General features: G+C 60.8%; 1 protein-coding gene and 1 pseudogene across 16 annotated transcripts in view; both read right to left on the bottom strand.

Annotated features, from left to right (window-relative positions):
• EXD3 (exonuclease 3'-5' domain containing 3) overlaps nucleotides 1–20,215 on the bottom strand; it is a 92,933-nt gene that overhangs the window by 50,144 nt on the left and 22,574 nt on the right. For 10 of the 16 annotated variants that reach the window (XR_012516450.1, XR_012516451.1, XM_074394419.1 and 7 more), the window contains exons 2-5: nucleotides 18,963–19,042; nucleotides 7,728–7,792; nucleotides 1,411–1,584; nucleotides 891–1,058 (exon numbers count right to left, since the gene is read on the bottom strand). Coding sequence is in view for 12 of the 16 variants with exons in the window: in XM_074394419.1 (XP_074250520.1) it covers nucleotides 891–1,058; nucleotides 1,411–1,584; nucleotides 7,728–7,792; nucleotides 18,963–19,017 (462 nt within the window). In the remaining 4 variants the exon portion in view is untranslated. Of the gene's footprint in view, nucleotides 1–515; nucleotides 1,059–1,410; nucleotides 1,585–7,727; nucleotides 7,793–8,478; nucleotides 8,612–9,081; nucleotides 9,201–18,962; nucleotides 19,043–20,215 lie in introns of those variants that run through there. The other 6 variants (XM_074394423.1, XM_074394424.1, XM_074394428.1 and 3 more) reach the window with 6 other exon arrangements.
• Nucleotides 11,963–17,246, bottom strand: LOC141583437 (uncharacterized; annotated as a pseudogene).

The raw sequence follows: 20,215 nt of genomic DNA, 5'->3' as shown, positions 1-20,215 counted from the left end.
CTTGGAATCTTCTGGGCTTAAGAGTCAGCACTGCTCACAACGGAGGCTCAGCAAACCTCCAGGATCCCTAACACTCCACCAGTTCTTATCCAGACACCTGCAGCTCCAAACGTGCACTTCTGCGACACAGCTAAGACCTGGCCCCCAACCAAAGGGAGAAAGCCGCCTCTCCCACCAGCAGCTGACAAGGGGCTAGACGCTGAGCAGGCACGTTTCACACCTGGTTGACTGTGCCGGGCATGACTGATGCCCTGGCCCCCAGCCTCGTCCTGTGTCCCGGGCACAGGCCCACTCCACACTGTGCCTGGTGAGCGGGCCCCACCTGGGGTGCCGTGGGCGGCAGGGCTGGCACCAGCTGCTCCCACAGCCCCTCTGCTCAGCCCCTCCCGGGACTGTTTTTTTCCAGGGAACACAGACAGCACCCAACGCCCAGGAGGCTCGGCAGATGAACAAACACCCACAAAAGGCAGCCGCCTGCGTGGTTCTGTGTAGGATTCTCGAGTGCAGAAACTCACGGGCATCGTGGGCATGGGTGGACCGAAGTTCAGGGCCAGGCCCACCTAGGACCCTGTGAGTTTGAGGGCCCGATGGGAGCCACGCGTCACCTTTGGGAGGAAAGGGCTCATGGGTGCCGGGAGTCGGCCGGGGAGACCAGGCCTGGGACTGGCCGTGCTCTGACATTCCTGTCGGCTCAGGCAGCGGGAGGGCTCCTGGGACCCTGCACCCCACGCGCAGCTGATGGGCTTCCCACTGCCAGGTCCTTGATTCTTCCATGCAGACCAGAAGCCCCACACAGCCCCCATCACGCAGGCGGCCCTGAGCCAGGCACACCCCTGCTCCGCCGCCCAAGAAGCCCTTTCCCCGTGGGCCCAGCCATGTGGGCCACTCACTTCTCTGAACCTGCCCTCGTGGTAGAGGCGGTGGACATGCTCCAGCAGGCAGCTGCGGTCCACATCCTGTAGCTGGAAGATGCTGGCCAGTGGCGCTGCAAGGCTGAGGGGGCTCTCGGTGAGGACCCTGACCGCTCGGGCCTGCAGCTGTTCCAGCCTCGGGCTGTGCTGGAAGAGCCGGGACCCGGGCTTACTGGATGCAGCACCCAGGGGCCAAGCCATGGGGCTGGCTGGGGCAGGCCTGGCCCAGGAGGCAGCATCTGTTACTGTGGCCGCGTGTGGGCCTCGGGCGGCCTGCCGGGCTGAGGCCTGGGAGGGGTGAGGCTGGTCTCAGCACATGGCTGTCAGGGGGCTGAGGGTGAAGCCCACGGGAGGAGCCTTGACCACAGCCCCCAGCACCCCCCTGCCCTTCCCGGCTCTTCCCCCTGCCCTTCCTCAGCTTGCTCAGTGGGCTGCAGAGGCCTGGGCAGGTGAGTGCCAGGTCCACTGTGCTGAAGGGTCACAGAGCCCAGGGGCGCACCTGGGCTGGGCCCGGGTGTGGCTGTGCCCGCAGCCAGCACTGCAGCTGGTGGGAGATCCAGGCCTCCAGGGAGGGGCCCTCTCTGCGCCGGCCCCGGCTGCTCTCCAGCATGTCCAGAAGCCCAGCCAGGGGGTCGTCCAGGGCAGCAAACCCCCGCCAGGCTTCCTCCCGGAGCTGTGGAGACACAAAACCACATTGTCACTTCGTCTTGCACTCAAAGCCTCCCAGCAAGGCCTCCCCACTGCACAGAGGTCTTAAAATTTTAATCCATTCAGAAGGTAACTGTGGCCATTCGGCCGCCATCCGCGCCTCTGTGACTTTTCATGCTGCCGGGATTCCGTTCTGGTCCGCTGCCTCCCAGGCCACCAGGGGCGGCGGTCATTGTCCGCACTAATCATCCCATAAAGATGGAGGGCCTGTTCTCCAGGCAGGCAGAGTGCTGGCCCACGAGGCGACCACAGCCCGAGCAACCACAGGTCCACAAGTCACTTCACCCGCGGCGTTGGCGGGACACGGGCCAGGCCTGCCCTCAGCAGGCGAAAGAAACCGAGAGGCAAGAACCAAAACCCACACTGAAAAATGCCTTTTTCCACTTTTCTATCCCTGACCTGCAGGAGATTCAGAAATGGGTAAGAGGTGGAAGAAGAGAAGCAAAGCGTGGTTTTGGTCTCTGGTTTCCGGAAGATTCTAAAGCAAGTTGGCCCTCGCTGCTGCGTGGCAGCCTCGGCGGCGCAGTCTTCTGGGGACACCTGCGAGTGAGTCAGCTGCGATTCACTTCAAGCCACAGCCACTATAACAGACAGTTCCGTGGGTGGAATCGTAGGCGCTAAAGGGCTGGACGGGTTCGCAGCTCAGCACTGGGAACAGGGTGCAGCAGGCGACAGCCTCGCAGGTGGGCAAGAGGGTGAGTTCCCAGCTGCCAGCACTGGCCACAGGATGCCCTTAGAGCTGGGGCAGGCTGCAGACTGGGAGTGTGGGCCGCACTGCTCTGGCCCTGGTGATGGGGATGGTGCCCTCCACTGAGCTCCAGGAGCCACAACCCCAGGCTGTGACACAGCTTTGAATGCACCAGGAGCCACATCCCGAGGCTGCGATGCAGCTTTGAATGCACCGGGAGCCACAACCCCAGGCTGCAGCCAGCTTTGAATGCACCAGGAGCCACATCCCGAGGCTGCAGCCAGCTTTGAATGCACCGGGAGCCACATCCCGAGGCTGCCATGCAGCTTTGAATGCACCGGGAGCTACATCCCGAGGCTGCGATGCAGCTTTGAATGCACCAGGAGCCACAACCCCAGGCTGCAGCCAGCTTTGAATGCACCAGGAGCCACATCCCGAGGCTGCGATGCAGCTTTGAATGCACCGGAAGCCACAACCCCAGGCTGCAGCCAGCTTTGAATGCACCGGGAGCCACATCCCGAGGCTGCAGCCAGCTTTGAATGCACTGTGCTCCGGGCTCCTGGCAAGCTTACTGAAACAAAAGGCAGATTCTGGAACCTGGCACTGGACAGCTCTCCCCACAAACACCTGGAACAGCTGCAGCGCACACGCAGGTGGGTGCATCAGATCTCAGAACTGTCTTGGAGGGTGTGACAGCTGCAGGGGTAGGAGGCAAGGCTGGAAAGTCGAGACACTCCAAAGGAGACCCCTTGGGGAGAGCGTGGGCAGAGAGAAAGGCAGCTGGTCTGACCAACAGGACTCGGGGAAGGAAAGGAAAGCCGCCCTTAAACAAAACTTGTAAATCTCATGCATGTGGAACTTGAAGGTGCTCCAAGAAGTTAGATCTAGCCCTAGTGAGTTCTAGCCCTGGTGAGTTCTAGCTCTGGTGAGTTCCGGCCCTGGTGAGTTCTGGCCCTGGTGAGTTCTGGCCGTAGTGAGTTCTAGCCGTACTGAGTTCTGGCCCTGGTGAGTTCTAGCCGTAGTGAGTTAGTGCTAGCTCTGGTGAGTTCTGGCCCTGGTGAGTTCCAGCCGTAGTGAGTTCCGGCCCTGCTGAGTTCCAGCCCTGCTGAGTTCCGGCCCTGGTGGGTTCCAGCTCTGGTGAGTTCTCGCCCTGGTGGGTTCCAGCTCTGGTGAGTTCTGGCCCTGGTGAGTTCTCGCCCTGGTGAGTTCTAGCCATAGTGAGTTCTAGCCCTGCTGAGTTCCAGCCCTGGTGACTTCCGGCCCTGGTGAGTTCCAGCCCTGCTGAGTTCCGGCCCTGGTGGGTTCCAGCTCTGGTGAGTTCTCGCCCTGGTGGGTTCCAGCCCTGGTGAGTTCTGGCCCTGGTGAGTTCTAGCCCTGGTGGGTTCCAGCTCTGGTGAGTTCTGGCCCTGGCGAGTTCTGGCCCTGGTGAGTTCTAGCTCTAACTAGTTGGCAGAAACGAAACAATAATTCTTTAACCACTTTGCCAGGATGTGCAGGCCCTAGGTCACCAGAGGGAAAAAGTTTCACTGAATGAGGTCAATGAAAACTTACAAAACACACAGGGAAGCAAGCCACCATGAGTGACAACCCCAAGTAAGTTGGTGAAAGCTCTGAGAACGTGGGGTAATCGGACATGGATTTGGGAATGTGTAACCAGCTATCCCCGTTTTCCTAAGAGACAGTTGCTTCTGTTCATGTGTTACTCAGCCACAGAAAAGGAGGAATTGGACACAGGCTTCCACGTGGGCAAGCCTTGATGTCATGCTTAGTGAAGAGCAAGTCACAAAAGACCCCATGTTACGTGACCACGTGTGTGAACTGTCCAGAAGTGGCAAATCCAAAGGCAGAAAGCGAATGAGGGTGGCCGAGTCCAGGCTGAGGGGAACGGGGCATCTGTGTGAGGGGTATGGGGTTTTCGTTTGAAGCAATGAAACTTTCTGAAACCAGAAGGGGTGCACATTGTTCTGAAGATGCTGTAAAGATTCACAAAGCACCACACTGTGGACGTGCTTGATGCTACTGAATTGCTCGTTTCAAAATAACTAGGCTTACATTTTGTGCATCTAACCCCGATAAAAAATTAAATTAGGCCGAGCACGGTGGCTCACGCCTGTAATCCCAGCACTTTGGGAGGCCGAGGTGGGTGGATCATGAGGTCAGGAAATCGAGACCATCCTGGCTAACACGGTGAAACCCCGTCTCTAACAAAAATACATAAATTAGCCGGGTGTGGTGGCGCGTGCCTGTAGTCCCAGCTTCTCGGGAGGCTGAGGCAGGAGAATCGCTTGAACCCGGGGGCGGCGGTTACAGTGAGCTGGGATTGCGCCACTGCACTCCAGCCTGGGCAACAGAGCAAGACCCTGTCTCACCAAAAAAAAAAAAAAAAAAAAAAAAAAAAAAGGACAGGGCCACCCCACCACTGAGTGCTAAGCAGTGGGTTGGGAAGGGCCAGTGAGCCAGGGGAGCCCCACTCTGGGACTGCGTCTACTCCAGGCCCTCCCCCGCACCAGCCCCGCCTCCTCCTGCCCCTGTCCGGCCACGGGTGCTTGCTACCTCTGCTGTCATTTTAGAGGAACACCCAACAGCCCTCCCACAACCCCCGTCCCATTTCCCCCTTTTATACTGCAAAGCACCTTCAGAGTTCTCCAAAACCCTAATCTCATCTCCCTCCTCTAGGGGCCCCAGGTGTCTGAGCCACCATATGGGGTCCCCAGGATCTCCATGTGCAGCCGGCTCTAGGGTCAGGCTTCTCCTGAGCACCTGGGACCCCCAGGGACCCCATCTTCAAGGCTTCTGGCCCACCCAGGGCCACTGGCCACGCAGCCTTCACCAACTTGCTGGAGGAACTTGGGCGAGCTCGGGCAGAGAAACTTGATGGAGGGGAAGGAGAAGTGACAGTACAGGGCCCGCCCCCCGGGAAGATGGACCCCGACAGTTTCACGACCCTGAGCGAGGCCCAGAGCCGACCACAGCCCTGAGCGCTGCTCAGAGGAGACACCACGACCAACGAACATCAGGATGTGGGGGAAAGGGGTGGAACCCACAGCTCAGAACAGGGATCGGGGGACGGAGGCTGAGACCAGAGAGGCTCACACCCCACACACAGGTGCTGAATTCGAGGAGACTGAGCATCACAGACGAAGGTTACACAAGAGAGCCTGGAAACAACAGCAGAGGGAAATCTCAGGCAAGGACAGAGACTCACAAGCCAGAGACAGACTCACAAGCCACAGACGGAGACTGACAAGCCACAGACGGAGACTCACGAGCCACAGTCAGAGACTCACAAGCCACAGATGGAGACTGACAAGCCACAGACAGAGACTCACAAGCCACAGTCGGAGACTCATGAGCCACAGACTCACAAGCCACAGTAGGAGACTCACAAGCCACAGACGGAGACTGACAAGCCACAGACGGAGACTCACGAGCCACAGTCGGAGACTCACGAGCCACAGTCGGAGACTCATGAGCCACGGACAGACTCACGAGGCACAGACAGAGACTCACAAGCCACAGACGGAGACTCACGAGCCACAGTCGGAGACTCATGAGCCACAGACAGAGACTCACAAGCCACAGTCGGAGACTCACAAGCCACAGACAGAGACTCACGAGCCACAGTCGGAGACTCACGAGCCACGGACAGACTCACGAGCCACAGACGGAGACTCACAAGCCACAGTCGGAGACTCACAAGCCACAGACAGAGACTGACAAGCCACAGACGGAGACTCACAAGCCACAGAGACTCACGAGCCACAGTCGGAGACTCACGAGCCATAGACGGAGACTCACGAGCCACAGTCGGAGACTCACGAGCCACAGACGGAGACTCACGAGCCAGAGATGGAGACTCACGAGCCACAGACAGAGACTCACGAGCCACAGTCGGAGACTCATGAGCCACGGACAGACTCACGAGGCACAGACGGAGACTCACGAGCCACAGACGGAGACTCACAAGTCACAGTCGGAGACTCACAAGCCACAGACAGAGACTGACAAGCCACAGACGGAGACTCACAAGCCACAGAGACTCACAAGCCACAGTCGGAGACTCACGAGCCACAGAGACTCACGAGCCACAGTCGGAGACTCACGAGCCACAGATGGAGACTCACGAGCCACAGTCAGAGACTCAACGAGCCACAGAGACAAGCCACAGAGACTCACAAGCCCCAGACAGAGACTCACGAGCCACAGACGGAGACTCATGAGCCACAGAGACTCATGAGCCACAGTCAGAGACTCACAAACCACAGTCAGAGACTCATGAGCCACAGTCGGAGACTCACGAGCCACAGACGGAGACTCACGAGCCAGAGATGGAGACTCACGAGCCACAGACGGAGACTCACGAACCAGTCAGAGACTCACAAGCCACAGACAGACTCGCAAGCCACAGTCAAAGACTCACAAGCCCGAGGCCCGGAAAGCCGCTGTACTGATGGGAAGTGAAATCCGGCAGGGGCAGGAGAGGGGCGGACACAAGAGGAACAGCGCCAGGGCTGGGGCTTGCAGGGGGACCTCAGCCAGCGGACGCAGCACTCAGGAACTGGCAGCCTCCTGTACACCGGCCGTTGCTGCCAAGGAGCTGGAATCTGCATCTGCCCCCCACCCCCCTTGGGCGGCCTCCCTCTGCAGCCTCTCCCTGGCCTCTCCCGCCCAGCCCTGCTCAAGCCCCACCGCCTTCCTAAGGCCTCCCTGTCCTGAACGTCTGCTCCAACGATCACCTGGGCCTGGGTGCTCTGCCAGTGGGCAGACGGGGCCTTAGGCCTGGCAGTGCTGGTGACAGCCGTGTCCCTGCAGGTGAGTAGCCCCATGCCTCCCAGAGGTGACCTCAGAGGTGCTGCTGGGGCCAGCGGTGCCTTCCCCACCCCGGGGCCATGAGGAAGACTGCCCCTCACAGGCCACCCTGGACACAGTCTGTGGCAGCCGCTACAGCAGGACCCTGTGGCCATGGGGGGGCCGCACAGCTTCCCACCCAGGGAGGCCTCCTCACCCCGACACCAGCCCTGGGGCCCTCACTGGGAGGAGAGACCCCAGCTCAGCAGGTGCGGCCATAGCCCACCAGGTCTCCACACCAAAGTCCTTCCCTGGGCATGGAAAGGCGTCTCCCCCACCACCTGAATGCACCGAGTGGCAGGAAGCTGGAGGCGGAGCCAGTACAGACCGGGAGGCGTCCACGCCAGCTGGGTGTCCATGGCGTGGCCCGGAGGCTGTGTGGGAGCTGCAGACCCTTCCCCCTCTCTGAGCCTCAGGGCCCTGTGGCCACCAGGGTCCACTCAGCCTCGCCCAGGCTCTGTGCCACCCTCGAACCAGCAGCCGTCACTGGGAGCTGGAACATTCAGATGAACGGCCGGTCTCTGCCTAACAGCCAGTTCTGCCGGCTGTGACTCGATCCCACACCCACTCACCTGCTGCCGCTCCCGCGTGGACCACAGGGTCTGCAGGATCTGCAGGAGCAGGAGGGGGTCCTGGCCTGCGGGGACAAGAAAACAGACGTGGGAGGATCAGGGGCAGGGGCAGGGGCTGCGGCACAGCCCACCAGGAAGCCCCTCCCACTGACCCCCAAGGCCCGGGGCTCCTCTGGACCTGGGGGGAGCCCTCCCCACCTCGGGCACACACAGAACACATCTGCCAGCTGCCGCGGTGCCCACCCTGGCCCGGGCTCACCGCCATCCCTTCCCTGTGGCCTGCCCCTCCCCTCGGCCCCCTGGCAGCACCTCCACGCTCAGCCCTGGGAGCTGGGCCTCGTCCTCCAGCTGTGGTCACAGAGCAGCCCCAGGGCTGGGTCCTCTGCTGTCCAGGCCTTTATAGGCCTGAGCCTCACCTGCTCCGCCCAGCGCCCTCGGCAACCTCATCAGAATCTTCTCGCCCAGACTACGCTCCCCACCATGAGGACCCCAAGCCCCTGCCCTCCTTGCAGCTCTTTAGGCCTCCGTCGCCAGCCCCCACTGCCCCGCCCCTCCTTCCAGACCCGCCTGGGAGGCCGCCCCCACCTCACCGGTGCACGCTCTGCTGCAAACGTGCAACCAACGCTGCCCCATACGGACAGAGCCACCAGAGTGAGGCCCAAGGGAGGTTCCCAGAAAGAGCCTGGGGGCCCCGTGGCTTGGCCTGGAGGCTGGTGGTGCCTCAACCCCACCCAGGGGAGCAGGGACGCACCCAGGCTCCGTCATGTGCTGGGGTCGGGTCAGAGACCAGCAGGGACTCCACAGGTGTGGCCTCGGGGCAGGAGCCGGTGGATTCAGCAGTGAACTCCCCCGGGACCTGGGACCATGGAAACTGCTGGGCCCCCCTGGAGAGCAGAACGGGAACAGAGAAGGCCCTGGAGCCGCATGAGGGAAGCTGAGCACTCATGCGGATCAGATAAGACCCCGGCAGCTGGGTTCTGCCACATGTGCTGTGGAGCCCGCGTGATGGGTTCACCCCGAACGCCAGGCTGACTTAACGCAGGAGCCCAAGGCGTGGTTCAGCCCAGGACTGGAACAGAGGAGGGAACCATGTGGCCCTTTCTGCAGACACAGAGCAAACGTTCTCAAATTCAGTTTAGCTCACAGTTTAAGAAATCACTTAGCCAGACGGGCAGGGAGCACCCCGGACTGGGTAAAAGCCACCTACGAGCATGAAGCACTCCGGGCAGTGCACAAGGACGTCACCGCAGGTGCGTCCAGCAGGGAAGGGAACAGAAGCATGAGGACCTGCCGGCAACGTGACCAACCACGCAGAAAGCCACAAAGGATCAGAAGCCACGCTCTCAGAATTTACCCACGGGGCCGGGCACCGTGGCTCACGGCTGTCATCCCAGTACGTTGGGAGCCTGGGGCGGGCGGTTCATCTGAGGTCAGGAGTTCTAGACCAGCCTTGCCAACATGGTGAAACCTCATCTGTACTAAAAATACCAAAAAATTAGACAGGCGTGGCAGTATGTGCTTGTAATCCCAGCTACCTGGGAGGCTGAGGCGGGAGGATCGCTTGAACTCAGGTGTCAGGCGTTGCAGTGAGCCGGGATCATGCCATTGTATTCCAGTCTGGGTGACAGAACAGGACTCCGTCTCAAAATAAGTAAATTAAATTTAAAAAGATAACCACTCCCTACACCCAGCCTTTGGCTGGCATGGTGGCTCATGCCCATAATCCCAGCACTTGGGGAGGCTGAGGCGGGCAGATCGCTGGGTCAGGAGTTCAAGACCAGCCTGGCCAAGATGGTGAAAACCCACCTCTACTGAAAATACAAAAAAATTAGCTGGGCGTGGTGGCTCGTGCCTGTAATCCGATTTGGGAGGCTGAGGCAGAGAATTGCTTTAACTCAGGAGGCAGAGGTTGCAGTGAGCCGAGATCATGCCACTGTACTTTCAGCTTGGGCAACAGAGAGAGATTCGTCTCAAAAGAAAAAAAACAGAGAATTCACCGATAGTTCGGCATCAATGCTCAGCACGAGCCCAAGTGAGAAGATCAGTTGTTTCCCAACAGCAACAAACAGAAATGACAGGAGAAAAAAGAGTCTCGCTCTGTCACCAGGCACCAGGCTGGAGTGTAGTGGCGCGATCTCAGCTCACTGCAACCTCCGCCTCCTGGGTTCAAGCAATTTTCCTGCTCAGCCTCCCAAGTAGCCGAGACTACAGGCGCACGCCACCACACCCGGCTAAGTTTTGCATTTTTAGTAGAGACGGGGTTTCACCATGTTGGCCAGTACGGTCTCGATCTCTTGACCTCATGATCCACCCGCCTCGGCCTCCCAAAGTGCTGGGATTACAGGTGTGAGCCACCGCGCCCGGCCAGAAATGACCATTTCAAAAGTCACTTACAACAGCATCAGCCATGTCAGATTCCCTGGGATAAATCTAACAAAAGCAGCTCACACAAAACAAAAACCCACGAGCCGTCACAGGGCACCTGAGCTCCACCACCGAGGCCCCGGGCTCTTCAGTGCCTTGGGGCGGGGTGGCACGGGCCGGCGTTCTTGTCTGCATTCAGAACTATCCCAGCACGGCGCACATGGCGTGCCTCACGCAGAGGCTGAGAACACTCAAATGCCCATTGGAGGAGGACGAGGCACGAGGACCAGCCCAGGGACGAGGCCCGGGGGGAGGATGGACCTGTGTGGCCATGGCAGGCAGTGTGAGCAGTCCTGCATTCGTGGGCGGGACAGGGCTGGGTGGAGTGTGCCGTGGTGGGTTCAAGATCTCATGCTGAGCCATCATGTGTTCTGTGTTCCTTCCTACATGTGGGTTGCACTTCAAAATAAACAAAACAGACTTTTATATTGTTATCTATTGTATTTTATTTTGAGATGGAGTCTCAGTGGCGCCCAGGCCGGAGTGCAGTGGTGTGATCTCGGCTCACTGCAACCTCCGTCTCCCGGGTTCAAGTGATTCTCGTGCCTCAGCCTCCTGAGTAGCTGGGATTACAGGCGTGCGCCACCACACCCAGCTACTTTTCGTATTTTTAGTAAAGACAGGGTTTCAGCATGTTGGCCAGGCTGGTCTTGAACTCCTGAGGTCAAGTGGTCTACCCACCTGAGCCTCTCAAAGTGCTGTGGTGACAGGAGTGAGCCACCGCGCCCAGCCCACATTTTCTCTTAAAGTAGAGTTTCAGATGTGTGAGATGAGAAAGTCTGCAGGTGGATGGGGATGGCGACTGTGCAGCCAGGTGAGTCAGTGTTGGTGGTCTTCCCCGCCGGTGGTCTTCCCCCGACCCGTCAGTGTCGGTGGTCTTCCCCGCCCCCGTCAGTGTCGGTGGTCTTCCCCGCCCCCCCATCAGTGTCAGTAGTCTTCCCCCACCTACGTCAGTGTCGGTGGTCTTCCCCTCCCCACGTCAGAGTCGGTGGTCTTCCCTGCCCCCGTCAGTGTCGGTGGTCTTCCCCCCGCCCACGTCAGTGTCGGTGGTCTTCCCCCCGCCCACGTCAGTGTCAGTGGTCTTCCCCCCACCCGTCAGTGTCGGTAGTCTTCCCCCCCCCCACGTCAGTGTCGGTGGTCTCCCCTCCCCCTGTCAGTGTTGGTGGTCTTCAGCCCTGCTCATGTCCTTCTGGTCCTGCCCTCCAGGTGGGCAGGGTCTGGGCCCCACCCCTGGCCACTCCAGCTCCCAGGGGCCTCCCTGCCTTGCCACTGTGCCCTCAGACAATGCCCAGCCAGCAGCAGACAGAGCCCTAGGGTCCCACAGAAACATGGGGTGGGCCAGGCCCCTTCTCTGTGGACTCCACATGGCCCCCGGACCTGCAAGTCAAAGCCAAGGCCCGATACACCCTTCTAACCTCCACCCTCCCTGTGACCCAGACCCTGCCCCCTGGGTCTGAGGCTGCTTCTCAAGTACCCAGCAGCCTGCCCGGGAGTCCCCTGTGGCACCACTGCCCCTCTGTCCCCATCCCTTCACTGTGGCCTGGACACTGAGCCCCAGGGCAATGACCGCCTGGGTCTCCTTCCCGGCCGTGGCCGGTATATGATGGGCACTCCACGGCGCCCAACCCACCATTCCAGGGCCATCTGCGCACTCACGGTGCTCACAGCCCACGCAACTGGGGAGCCCCGGGTCTCAGGCCGGAGCTGGAGGCAGCGTGGCGGGTGTGTCCGGCCGAGTCTCTGCCCGCCAGGCTAGGACACGGCCATGCTGACACTCGTCTCACACAATCACTGGCTTCCTGTTCATACAACAGAAGAAAAACAGGATGTCCAGGGGCGGCTCTGTCTGAGCCAATGACACAAGTGAGCTCTGTCAGCCCCGAGGCCCAGCATCGGGAGGTCGGGGTGCCTGGGAGGGCCCCGGGGAACACACCCCACTCAGTACACAGCACCCCAGGCACCCCAACTCACGGATGCCTCGCAGGGACAAGGTGTCTGGGAGGGGTAGGTGGGGCTTGGAGCTGATGCTGAGGGACCTCTCAGACCCACTCTCCGGCCCCGGAAGCCCGACCTGCCCTCCCTGCAGTCACCTCTTTGTGCCTTTGGTCCCCAGCGTGGACTTTTGCCCAGCGCTCTGCGGGGGGCCTCTGGCCCCATACCTCCACCCCCAGGCCCGGGGCTGGCCAGGCCCAAGTTCATCAGCGCCGCACCGACGCCTGGGACCTGCTGACAGGAGGCCAGACGGCAGGTCTGCGATACTGAGACAGATGACTCCCGGCTGGGAGGTGACCCCGGGCCCCGGATCCCGGACCCCACTCCTTGGGAGCATGTGGGTGGGGCAGAGCAGGGCAGCTGTGTGTCAGGAGGACACCCCAAAAGGAACTCAAGCTCAAGAGTCAAAGTCTCACCATCCCCCAAACGCGGCTTCACATCCTGAACCTGCGCTACTTCTCCCTGGGGGGCCTAATCGTGGCTCCCCCACCCCAGCCACCGTCCCCAAAATGTGCCCAGGAGGGCTCAGGAACTCCGTGGGGTCGGCTTGGGGGCGCCCATCAGATGCGGCCAGGACGGCTCCACCCAGCCCCCGGCAGTCCTCAGGCCAGCCTGGCCTCAGGGACACCCCCGGCCAGCCGATGGGAGTACAGATGGTGGCAGGGACGCCACTTCCTCCAAACAGCACTAGCTGATGGCTGCCTTCGCTCTGAGAGACAGGCGCTCCGGGAAACTCTGGGCTGTGCCGAAGGCTCTGTTACTCTCCACGCTCTACCATAAATGGGGGGGGGGGCAGAAACAGGGACTTTTGAGCTGCGGGACTGGGGGCACAGAAGCCCCAGGAACGGAGGCTGAGCCCAGCAGCAATGCTGGACAGCAGACGCTGGCAGGGGACACCCGGCCTCCAGGCAAAAAGCCTGTGATGCGTGGTCTCCACAAAGCCCCTGAGTGGGCATCTCCTGAGGCCCAGCTCTCCTCTCAGGGCCTGGGTCACAAAGCTCACACAGCCCGTCTGCAAGGCTGTCTGCACGGCTGTCTGCACCTGCCAGCAGCGTCAGACCCCAAAGTGCTGAGCGAAGGAGAGCCGGCCGCCCGGACCAGACCCCAGGCGCTGCGGTGACCTGCTCCTTGCCCATGGGCCGGGCACCTGCCATGAGCTCAGTGCAGCACCCCACCCGGGTCAGCCCTTCGGCCACCCGCAGACAGCAGAAAGGGCCAGCACACAGCATCAGCTCCCCTCAGAGACCCCACGGCACCTCCCACGGGCTGGGTCCGAGAGGCTGCACCCACTCACCACACACTGGGGCCTCTGTCCCTCTGCCGAGAGTCTGGGTCCCGGAGGCCTTCTGGCCTCCAGGGGCAGCTGAGACAGGGGCCACCCCCTGCAGCCCAACTGTCTCTGGTCTCAGATTCCGCCCACATCTGCCTGTGCTCAGCTGCAGGCAGGGCAGGGGACACGGTAAGGATGGAGGTGGCAATGAGACCCCAAGCCCAGTGGGTGGCCTGTGTCCTCCACCCTGGCTCACCCGAAGAGGACCTCCTGCATCTGCGCAGTTGGGTGCCCAAGACCCGGAGGCTCACATCTGGGGAGTGGGGTGCCAGGGACCCTGGAGACCCAGCATCTGTCCATCAACGCAGCAGCCCCCAACGCCAGCACGGCACCGTCCCTTGCCGGTCACGGGTCCCCTCACTCTCAGGCCCTCTGACCTGCCTCATCCGTGAAGCCGAGGGCCTTGGAGACAGAATCTGACCCAGCCTGAGCCCAGGCTGCCTCTGTTGGGAAGGTGGGATGGAGTGGGAGCCCACCGTTTGCTGCCCTGTACCCCACAGAGAGGCAGAGAGGGAGAGGACGATACCAGCCCAGGGCGCAGGAGATGGATGCCATGCAGAGAGGGACAGAGAGGTCTCCAGATCTCATTCTGCAACCGCAGGTCAGAAAATCTGCTGGGAAAAAGATCCTACCTACAACAGGAGTCTTGAAGATGATGGGCCTGTTTTTAAAAAGTGAACAGGCCAGGCATAGTGGCTCACGCCTGTAAACCCAGCTCTTTTGGAGGCCGAAGTGGGCAGATCACCTGAGGCTGGGGGTTTGAGACCTGCCTGGCCAACGTGCAGAAACTGTATGTCTACTGAAAATGCGAAAATTAGCCAGGCGTGGTGGTGACTGCCTGTCATCCCAACTACTCAGGAGGCTGAGGCAGGAGAATCACTTGAACCCGGGAGGTGGGGGTTGCAGTGAGCTGAGATCGCACCACTGCACTCCAGTCTGGGTGACAGAGCAAGACTGCGTCAAAAAAAAGAAAAAAAGAGGCCGAGCTAGGTGGCTCAAGCCTGTAATCCCAGCACTTTGGGAGGCCGAGGCGGGTGGATCACGAGGTCAAGAGATCGAGACCATCCTGGTCAACATGGTAAAACTCCGTCTCTACTAAAAATACAAAAAATTAGCTCGGCATGGTGGCGCGTGCCTGTAATCCCAGCTACTCAGGATGCTGAGGCAGGAGAATTGCTTGAACCCAGGAGGCAGAGGTTTCAGTGAGTCGAGATCGCGCCGTTGCACTCCAGCCTGGGTAACAAGAGCGAAACTCCGTCTCAAAAAAAAAAAAAAAAAAGACAAAAAGACAATCGGATTGGCTGGGCACAGTGGCCCACACCCATAATCCCAGCACTTTGGAAGGCTGAGGTGGGCAAATCACGAGGTCACCAGTTTGAGACCATCTTGCCAACATGGTGAAACCCTGCCTCCACTAAAAATATAAAAATTAGCTGGACATGGTGGCACATGCCTGTAGTCCCAGCTACTCGGGAGGCTGAGGCAGGAGAATCGCTTGAACACAGGAGTCGGAGGTTGCAGTGAGCTGAGATCGTGCCACTGCGCTCCAGCCTGGTGACAGAGCGAGACTCCATCTCAAAATAAATAAATAAATAGATAGAATAAAAATAAAAAATAAAAATTACACAAATAAATAAGAGAAAGACGGCAGCATGTTCTCGGTGTTTTACATAAATGAACTCTTTGAATATTCACAAAGAAATGAAGCGCAGTCTTGGTGTTAGAATCATCGCTCGGCGAGCTCCGTGACATGGCCCGCCACACAGTGAGGAAGGTGAGGCCTCTCTGCTGGCTGCAGTGTGGGGCCTGTTTTCACGGTTTTATGAGGCCAGCTGTGACCTCCCTCCTGTCTCCCTCAAGTCACAGCCCAAGGTTGGCTCCGCAGCCTTGGGGGCAGAGAAAGCCCCACCGCCCTGCCAGCCGCACCTGGGCAGGCCCGGGCCAGGCCAGCTCAGCCTCCTTCAGGGGAGCCTCGGGGCCGGCTCAAGGCCAGCGGGCACTGAGGACAGGGGTTGGGGACACGGTGAGGGCGGCCTAGAGGCTGTGGAAAAGTGCCTGTGACCCCGGCGTGGGACTGCGACGACCCGTCCCCAGGTCCTGTAGGCGGGTGGTGCCTACACCTCTGGGGCGCCCGTGGAGGGCGGAGACGGCAGGCGGCCTTGGCAGCTTCTCCTTCCCGCCCCCCAGTGGGGCCTCAGCCGCCACCGTCCTCAGGCGTCCCCCACCCACCCCCGGCCACAGCGCACAGTGAGGCTTTGAAGAGGAAGGCGCCTCCAGGAACCTGCACGTTCACGGTGCGCAACATGCGTTCATCCCGGAGCCCCTCGACGTCGGCCTTCACGGAAGAAGCGGCCTCTCCTGCGGGCTCTGCCTGTCCACCGCCGTGTCCACCCCGGGCGGGTGCTGAGGAGCCCCTGCCTGGAGTGTGGATGCTGGATGTGGGGCTGGCCACAGCTCCGGCCCCAGGCAGCAGCAGGCCCAGGCTCAGGGCAGGGGCTCCTACGGGCAGCTGGGCAGCCTCAGCTGCTGGAGCCCAGCGCGACGGGGAGGCAGAGGGGACCCAGGACAGCATCCTGGGGCTGCTGCATCCGCCAGAGGGCAGGGCCTGCTTCCTCAGTGCTGAGCCGCAATTTCACGCTGTCTGCGGGACTCTGAATTTCCCAAGAAAGGCTCAAGCTCCAGCAACCGGGAAACCCGGAACCAGGTGGACACGGGCGACGTGGCCTTCCTGACCTCAGCTCTGCCTGCTCACCAAAGGCTGAAGCTTTAGGAGGAAAGGAATCTGTGAGTGCCATGGACATTCAGAAGGAGAATGTTTTTTGGCCTTGGGGAGGGAGCAAGGAGCTCGGCGCCCCTCTCCTGTCCCCTGATGACACCCCCCTGGCCCAGCCCAGGAGGGCCTCTCCAGAACAGGCCACAGGTGGCCACAGAGACGCTCCTCCAATGACCCAGACCCAGGCACTCTATCTTAAAAGGAAGTCCAGGACAAACCCAGGCCCACTGTCCGGGGCACGGTCCCGGGGGCCACAGACAGGATGGCCCTGCCCAGTGGCCGGCACAGCACAGACGGTGAACAGGCAGTGAGGCTGGGCCAGCACAGGGGCCAGGACAGCTCCCAGGAAGAGGCTGACCCAGAGCCTCAGTAGAAGAGCCTGCTGGGGAGGCTGAGCTGGGGCCTCTGGTGGGGCTGGCCTTGTTGACAGAGTCGGACACACCACATCAGGGCAGGTGCCTGAAGTGGCACAGGGAGGGTGGGGGGATGTGGCCATTCTAGGCACCAGCCTGTTCCAAAGAGCACCGAGGCTGTTCCAGGGAGTGCTGTGTCTTCCAGGGAGCCATCTCTGTTCCAGGGGTTGCTGTTCTAGGAAGCTCCATGTCTGTTCCAGAGAGCACCAAGGCTGTCCCAGGGAGCACCATGCCTGTTACAGGGGGTGCCGTGTCTGTTCCAGGGAGTGGTGTGTCCATTCCAGGAGCGCCGTGTCTATTCCGGGGAGGCCATGTCTGTTCCAGGGAGTGCCGAGGCTGTTCCAGGGGGCGCCGTGTCTGTTCCAGGTAGTGCTGAGAGCATTTCAGGGAGGGCCGAGGCTGTTCCAGGGAGCCCCGAGACTGTTCCCAGGAGCTCTGTCTGTTCCAGGGGGTGCCGAGGCTGTTCCAGGAGCACCGTGTCTGATTGGGAGCATCGTGTCTGTTCCAGGGAGTGCTGAGAGGGTTCCAGGGAGTGCCGTGTCTATTCCGAGGAGGCCATGTCTGTTCCAAGGAGTGCTGAGAGCATTTCAGGGAGTGCTGAGGCTGTTCCAGGGAGCCCTGAGACTGTTCCAGGGGTTACCGTGTCTGTTCCAGAGAACACCAGGCTGTTCCAGGGAGTGCCGTGTCTGGAGCGCTATGACTATTCCAGGAAGGCAGAGGCTATTCCTCAGTGGTGCCACTGGTGGTACACTCTGAACACATCCCACTCTGCTCAGGTGGAGAAAGGGCTGTAGATGCCATGGCCGCCTGTGCAGGGAGCCAGCTCTGTGCCAAGGTGAAGCCCAGCTGCTGGGTGCTCCCCGGCCCCCAGGGCGGCCTCCAGGGGAGGTAACAGGGCCTCATCCCACAAAGGTGCTGGCCTAGAGCCCACAGAGGGCCTCAGAGGAGGAAAGGTGAAGGGTCTGGGCCCATCCTGAGAGGGCCAGGTGGGTGGTCGGCGCCGCACAGGATGGACAGGGCTGTGCCTGCAGAGGGGTGGCATCCACACCAGCCCCGCCCAGCTCAGAGGCGGTCCTCCCCTGGGATGCTTCGGCCTGGCTACCTCAGGGAAGGTGACGTGCCTGGGGCACCGCCATCGTCCTCAGCATGAGCCGAGCCAGGAACGCAGAAGAGAAAGGCAGATAGAAAGCCCCCGGAGGGGTCCCAGGTTAGAGGGGGCAGCCTCATGGGATAGGGAAACTGAGGCAAAGAGCTTTGGCCACTGCCACATGGGAGCAGGGCTTTCACAGGGGAGAGGGCTGTGGCCCTGCCCCATGGAGGGGCGTGTGTAGGGTGGGCCTGGGCAGAGGCCAGGGGTGGCGAGTGAAAAGGCAGTAAACCTACAACAAACCAGGGGTCTACAGCCCAGGGCAAGGCAGTCAGGCCAGGCTCCCTCCCAGCCCACAAAGCCCCACCCCAGACTCTCCCATCGGGGCCCAGCTGAGCCCCTCCCAGGAGGCTTCCACCCGGCCTGGCTCAGGCACAGAGAGCAGAGTCTGGGGCTCTGGCTGACCCCCTGGCACCAGACAGCCTCCGCTCCCCCCAGCCTCCACTCCCTCCCAGGCCCCGCTCCCTCCCAGCTTCTGTCTCTCCAACCCCAACCCAGCCCCCATCTTGCAGAGTCTGGGTTTGCAGGAGTGGCAGGGAGGGAGGCCGGGTGGAGTCCTGCGCCCTGGGGGGCACCTCCCCTCGGGCTACGCAGGGATGCAGCTCCCCCACTTTGTCCATGGGAGAAGGCACTTCTCATTTCTCTCTCTGACCTGGAAGGTGTTGGGAGAGCAGATGCTCTTAACTCAAGGGATGAAAAATGGCTCCATTTACAAAACTTGGAGCACTGAGGGCCACCCAAGAAGCTGCAGCTTCCTGGAACCCCAGGAGGCAGTGCTAAGCACCTGAGGGGGTTTCGGCCCTCCGCCTCGAATCCCGAGGGACACAGGGGCCCAGAGCTCCTCCTCAGTGGCCAGCCCTGAGCCGCTGCACTGTCACCGCCACCTCCCTCGGGATGCTGTCACAGGCCTGGCGCCAGGCCACCCACACTGGGGCCCGAGCTGTCTTGAGAACCCATGAGAACCGCAAGGCCACGGCAGGGCCTCCAGACTCACAGGGTCCCACGCCGTGGACATGGTAGAGAGGCCCACAGCTGGGGATCAGCAGCCAGGACCTCGTCACCGAGTACAGAGTGGGTGACACTTCCCCGCCAAGCACCCCGACGCACCTCCCCCTACAGTCCCAAGGAGACTAGGCACCATCCGGCTCAGACTCACCTGTGCAGCGGCGCGTGCCAGCGGCAGGGTCACCAGCAGGGTCTCCTGGGTCCATCCTTGGGACTGCAGCTAAGGAGGATCTGCAGAAATGGACAGACGGGTGGGGTCTCTGAATGTAGAGCCCACTCCAACAAGCAGCCTGTGTCCGCGGCCCCCAGAGATGGTGGAGGGACCTGGTGCCTTGGGGTGCCCCAGGTGGTATCCCCAGTTGCTGAGCATAGTGGGTGGCTCCACTCTCCTCACCTGTCTGGGATGACGGCTGCCAAGTTTGGACCCTGTGTTCTAGTTCCACGCCAAGCCGCCCCAGCTTTCAGCAGGGAGGGCAGGGGGTGGGAGGGGCCCTGGGAAGGCTTGGTAGACAGACCCTCTCGGGTGTGCAGAGGGGCCTGTTCTTCAGGACAGTGTGACCCCCCTCACCACGTCCCCCTCCGGCTGTGTGTCCTGCCGCTGGGGGAGCCGCACGGGAGGGAGGTGTTCTCCCCCAGAGGGCAAGGGCGCCGTGGGACCCGCTGCCCCTGCAGGACCAGGGACCTCAGAGTGACGCCCTCAAGGCCGACCCAGCACATAGCTCCATTAGGGTCCCTGCGGCCGCAGGCAGCTCCCATCCCAGGCAAACTGCAGGCTCCCCCATGGTATTTTTTGTTTTTTGTTTTTTTCGTTTTGAGACAGTCTTGCTGAGACACCCAGGCTGGAATGCAGAGGTACGATCTTGGCTCACCGCAACCTCCGCCTCCTGGGTTCAAGCAATTCTCCTGCCTCAGCCTCCTGAGTAGCTGGGATTACAGGTGCCCGCCAACATACCCAGCTAATTTTTTGTATTTTTAGTAGAAACGGGATTTCACCATGGTGACCAGGCTGGTCTCGAACTCCTGACCTCAGGTGATCCATCTGCTTCTACCTCCCAAAGTGCTGAGATTACAGGCATGAGCCACCGTGCCCGCCTTGTTTTTTGTTTGGTTGTTCTTTTTTAGACGGAGTCTCACACTGTCGTCCAGGCTGGAGTGCAGTGGCACAATCTCAGCTCATTGCATCCTCTGCCTCCGAGGTTCAGGTGATTCTCCTGCCTCAGCCTCCCAAGTATCTGGGATTACAGGCACCCGCCACTACGCCTGGCTAATTTTTTTGTATTTTTCGTAGAGGCAGGGTTTCACCAAGTTGGCCAGGCTGGTCTTGAACTCCTGACCTCGTAATCCGCCCGCCTCATCCTCTCAAAGCTCTGGGATTACAGGTGTGAGCCACCACACCCCTTTTTT

This window comes from Saimiri boliviensis, chromosome 2, assembly GCF_048565385.1.
Source record: "Saimiri boliviensis isolate mSaiBol1 chromosome 2, mSaiBol1.pri, whole genome shotgun sequence".
Classification (NCBI taxonomy): domain Eukaryota; kingdom Metazoa; phylum Chordata; class Mammalia; order Primates; family Cebidae; genus Saimiri; species Saimiri boliviensis.
This window is presented reverse-complemented; position numbering and strand designations above follow the sequence as displayed.